Source organism: Sinocyclocheilus grahami, unplaced genomic scaffold, assembly GCF_001515645.1.
Source record: "Sinocyclocheilus grahami isolate Dianchi unplaced genomic scaffold, SAMN03320097.WGS_v1.1 scaffold984.1, whole genome shotgun sequence".
Classification (NCBI taxonomy): domain Eukaryota; kingdom Metazoa; phylum Chordata; class Actinopteri; order Cypriniformes; family Cyprinidae; genus Sinocyclocheilus; species Sinocyclocheilus grahami.
In genome coordinates, this window is record NW_015506163.1 from 64,011 (window position 1) to 68,395 (window position 4,385).

The 4,385-nt window shown below is 32.7% G+C and overlaps 1 protein-coding gene across 2 annotated transcripts in view; it reads left to right on the plus strand.

Moving 5' to 3' along the window:
* The window catches only part of LOC107565141 (methyl-CpG-binding domain protein 2-like), a 36,175-nt gene that overhangs the window by 21,484 nt on the left and 10,306 nt on the right, over positions 1-4,385 (plus strand). For both annotated transcript variants that reach the window (XM_016250354.1, XM_016250353.1), the window contains exons 4-5: positions 2,079-2,169; positions 2,237-2,414. In XM_016250354.1, coding sequence (XP_016105840.1) covers positions 2,079-2,169; positions 2,237-2,414 — 269 coding nt within the window. The remainder of the gene's footprint in view (positions 1-2,078; positions 2,170-2,236; positions 2,415-4,385) is intronic.

The following is a 4,385-nucleotide window of genomic DNA, read 5'->3' on the forward strand; positions in this document are numbered from 1 at the left end:
ATGAACAGCAGTGATACAGTGTTTCCTTGGTTTCCGCTGTAAACAAAGCAGCGCCGCGCTTATGAACAGCAGTGATACAGCGTTTCCTTGGTTTCCGCTGTAAACAAAGCAGCGCTGCGCTTATGAACAGCAGTGATACAGCGTTTCCTTGGTTTCCGCTGTAAACAAAGCAGCGCTGCGCTTATGAACAGCAGTGATACAGCGTTTCCTTGGTTACCGCTGTAAACAAAGCAGCTTATGAACTTTAATATGCATTATACAGAGGCAAGATGAAAAGAAAAAATACCATCTAAACTTTTCTAAAGACCGTAAGTTCCCCTCAGACATGCATGCATATAAACTTCTACAGCTAAATGAATCGTGATTTGTTTAGCATCTCAACCGATTTGAATCGTCACATAATCGATTTTCAACTGGCTCGCGGTTAATCGTTACATCCTTACTGCTGATATAATATATACTGTAACCAAGTCGTAATTTCTCTTGGGGGCCCCCTGGTGGCCACTAAGCAGCCGCTGGAGTATTAGGGTCACGGCTCTGATAGCTGAGGGTGGATTTGTTCTTCAGGAGTGTGTGGATGTAAATGAAGCCGTTGCAGCCGCTGGCTCTTTCCTCCGTCTCATATATTCCAGTAACGAGGGAGGATTTAGCTCTACAGGCCCCGCGGCGCTCATGGACGAGCTTTACTTAATAACTCCTGCTGTGTTTATGAGCGGTTGTTGCGGTTCATGTGTCCCGCGGGCCACCGCTGATGTCTGAGCAGCAAACACACCGACGCTCCTCCGGGCCGAATGAAGCTTCTGTGTTTAATTCTCAGATTGTGTGACGTGCTGCGCTTTCAGCACAACATTTGAGCTTTACTATCACTCGGCCCTGATTCAGACGCTTTGGCTGATTAGACTCATTAAAAGCCTTGAGCATAATGTTAATGTTAGTGCAGGACTCTAGAGGAATGCGTTTACTTCTTTAGCATTCATCATTGACTCATTAGCAGGCATGTTGATTCAGAGTTGTTTGACTTGAGTATTATTTATAAAGTATTTATTTTATAGTATTTATTATATCTGTATAATAATAACATAGTATATTATAATATAGTAATATAATATATATATAGTATTTTTATTTTTATTATTAATTATAAATTCGTTTTTGAATTAGCTTTTATTTTTGTTTTCAGTTTTAATTGTAATAATTTTGTGTGCTTTTGTCATTTTACTTTAGCTTTATTTTTATTTCAGTTTAATCTAAGAACTTTTGGTACTTCAACTTTAACATTTATTAATTAGTTTTGAATTAGCCTTTAGTTTTATATTTTTAGTTTTCCTTTGAATTTTAGTTTAGGTTTAAATTGTGTGCTTTTGTAATTTTTTTATTGTTTCTATTTTGTTGTATTTTTTGTTGTTGTTGTAATTTGTTTTATTTCAGTTTTAGTAATTGTAGAACTTCAAATTATTTTATTTCATTTTTCTATTTTTATCGCTATTGTAAGTTTTAGTTTTTATCTAATATAATAATCTATTTAAATGTAATTTATTTTTTTAAAATGTATTTTATTTCTGCTTTATTTTAATTATCAAAAATGTTTTTTATTCATTTTAGTTGTAATTTGTTTTATTTCAGTTTCAGTAATTTTAGTACTTCAACATTAAACTTATTTTATTTCATTTTTTCTATTTTTATCTCTATTTTAAGTTTACGTTTTTATCTAATATAATATTTTATTTTATTTAAATTGAATTTTTTTGTTTAAATGTATTTTATTTCATTTTATTTCTGCTTTTGAATTAACAAAAAATATTTTTATTAATTTCAGTTGTAATTTGTTTTATTTCAGTTTCAGTCATTTTAGTAGTACAGCATAAACTTCAACAGCATAACTTATTTCAGTGTTTCTATTTCATCTCTATTGTAAGTTTAAGTTTTTTCTCATATAATATTTTATTTTATTTAAATTGAATTGATTTTATTTCAGCTTTATTTCAATTAACAAAAAGGAGTGTAATTAGCTTGAGTTAACGGTAATCTGAAGTGTGGTCTGAATCTCACGAGTGTTCTTGTGTGTGGTGTGTGTGCAGCTGTTCTGGGAGAAGCGTCTGAAGGGCTTGCGCTCGTCGGACGTGTCGGAGGAAGCGCTCAGGACGATGGATCTGCCCAGAGGTTTACAGAGTAAGGCTGGTTGGGTCTGGTTTGAATGCGTTTGCGATCGCTGGCTAACATGGGTGCTGTGGCGCAGGTATCGGCCCCGACTCGACGGACGAGACGCTTCTGTCGGCCATCGCTAGCGCTCTGCACATGAGCTCGGCGCCCATCACGGGTCAGACGTCCTCGGCGGTCGAGAAGAACCCGAGCATATGGCTGAACACATCGCAGCCGCTCTGCAAAGCCTTCACCGTCACAGACGACGACATACGGTAAGACTCTGAAAGGTCAAAGGTCAAAGCCTCGCTCGTTTCTAACAGAATGCATCAGTCTCACTCCACATTACTGCATATGAAACATCAAATGCGTTACTTTATAGCCTTTATATTTAATACATTATAAAAATCTTTTATCATCTAATATTACATTTTATTTTTTACTTTTAATGCATTAATTATGCCTACATTTTTCATCTAATATTTTACCATCTAATATTATATTTTATTGTTTCAATTTAATGCATTGATTGTGCCTATATATATATTTTATTTTTTAATTTTAATGAATTAATTGTGGTTTTCATCTAATATTTTATCATCCAATATTAGATTTTATTTTTTTAATTTGTATGCATTAATTATGCCTACATTTTTCATCTAATATTTTATCATCTAATATTATATTTTATTGTTTCAATTTAATGCATTAATTGTGCCTATATAAAATAGGCCTAAATAAAATATTTTATATAAAACTTTTTTATATAAAATAAGTTTTTCATTTCATATTTAATAATCTAATATTATATTTTATGTTTTAATTTTAATGCATGAATTGTGCCTATATATATATATATTATTTTATTTATATATATTTTTTGAATGCATTAATGATGCCTTGTAAGGCCCCTTATAATGCATTGTTTTCTGGTGAAGTTCATAATTCAGCAGTGAGGCGAGGGAACGTGTGAATGTTTTAAGCATGCATCGGGGGGTTCCTCTCAATCAAGGCGTCGGGAATAAGTGTCACAGTTCAAGCCGAGCCAAAACCTTCCCGCTTCTCCTGAGATTGATGCGCGAGAGTCATTTCGCTCCGGCTGCGACGCTAAATTGGATGCTTGCTGTTGTGCTGAGAAACACAAGTGAAATAAGATTTTCCTGCTGTAGCAGTTTAGAGTCTGGAGTTTCTTCAGTATACGGATGAGACACTGGGCCTGTGCTGTGGTGTAGTGGTTAAACGCTGGCTATAGCGCTGGTTAGCAGAAGACTTTGAATAAATGAGTCGGACAGATCTGGAACAACTGTAATGGACCAATAGCACATTTTCAGTCTTTCTGCCAGAGTAAATGAAATGTGATGGGATTTGAGTTTTTAAAATGAAATAGGAAAAAAAGATATTTAGTTCTTTATTTATATATATAAAATTTACATTATTTATTTGAAATGTTATTATTTTTTAATTTGTATTTATTTATTTTAAATGTTATTTATTTAATTATTTTAAATATTACTTAATTATTTATTTGAAATGTTAATTATTTTAAATGTTATTAATTTATTTTACTCTTTTTATTTTAAATGTATTTATATTTAATTCATATATTTAACATTTTACATTTTAAAAATTAAAATTTTTTAAATATTATTTATTAACATTTAATTTATGAATATTTTTATTTATTTTCAATTTTATTTATTTTTATTATATATATTTTTTGCAATTTATTTATTTATTTTATTTATGTCCAGTCCTATTAATGCTAACTTTTTGAACAAAATATTCTGAATGTCATTTTTATGTTTTGATGGTTGGTTAGAAGTAAACATGATTAGTGTGTTACACATTTTAAAGGGGTCATATGATGCGATTTCAATTGTTCCTTTCTCTTTGGAGTGTTACAAGCTCTTGGTGCATAAAGAAGATCTGTAAAGTTGCAAAGACTAAAGTCTCAAATCCAAAGAGATATTCTTTATAAAAGTTAAGAGTCAGCCACGCCCCCCTAAAACGGCTCGTTCTAACACGCCCCCACATGTCTACATCACTATGTGGGAAGATTTGCATAACGCCGCCCAAATGTTCACACAAAGATAGAAGGCGTAACTTTTATTCTTGCTGTAGTATTGTTGCCGCCACCATGTCGTGAAGGCGCTGTGTGTTTCGTTGTGAAAGCGAAACTACTTTGTTTGGTCTTCCAAAAGAGGACGATATCTGCTTCGTCATGCCTGGAGCTGATCCGTGCTGGT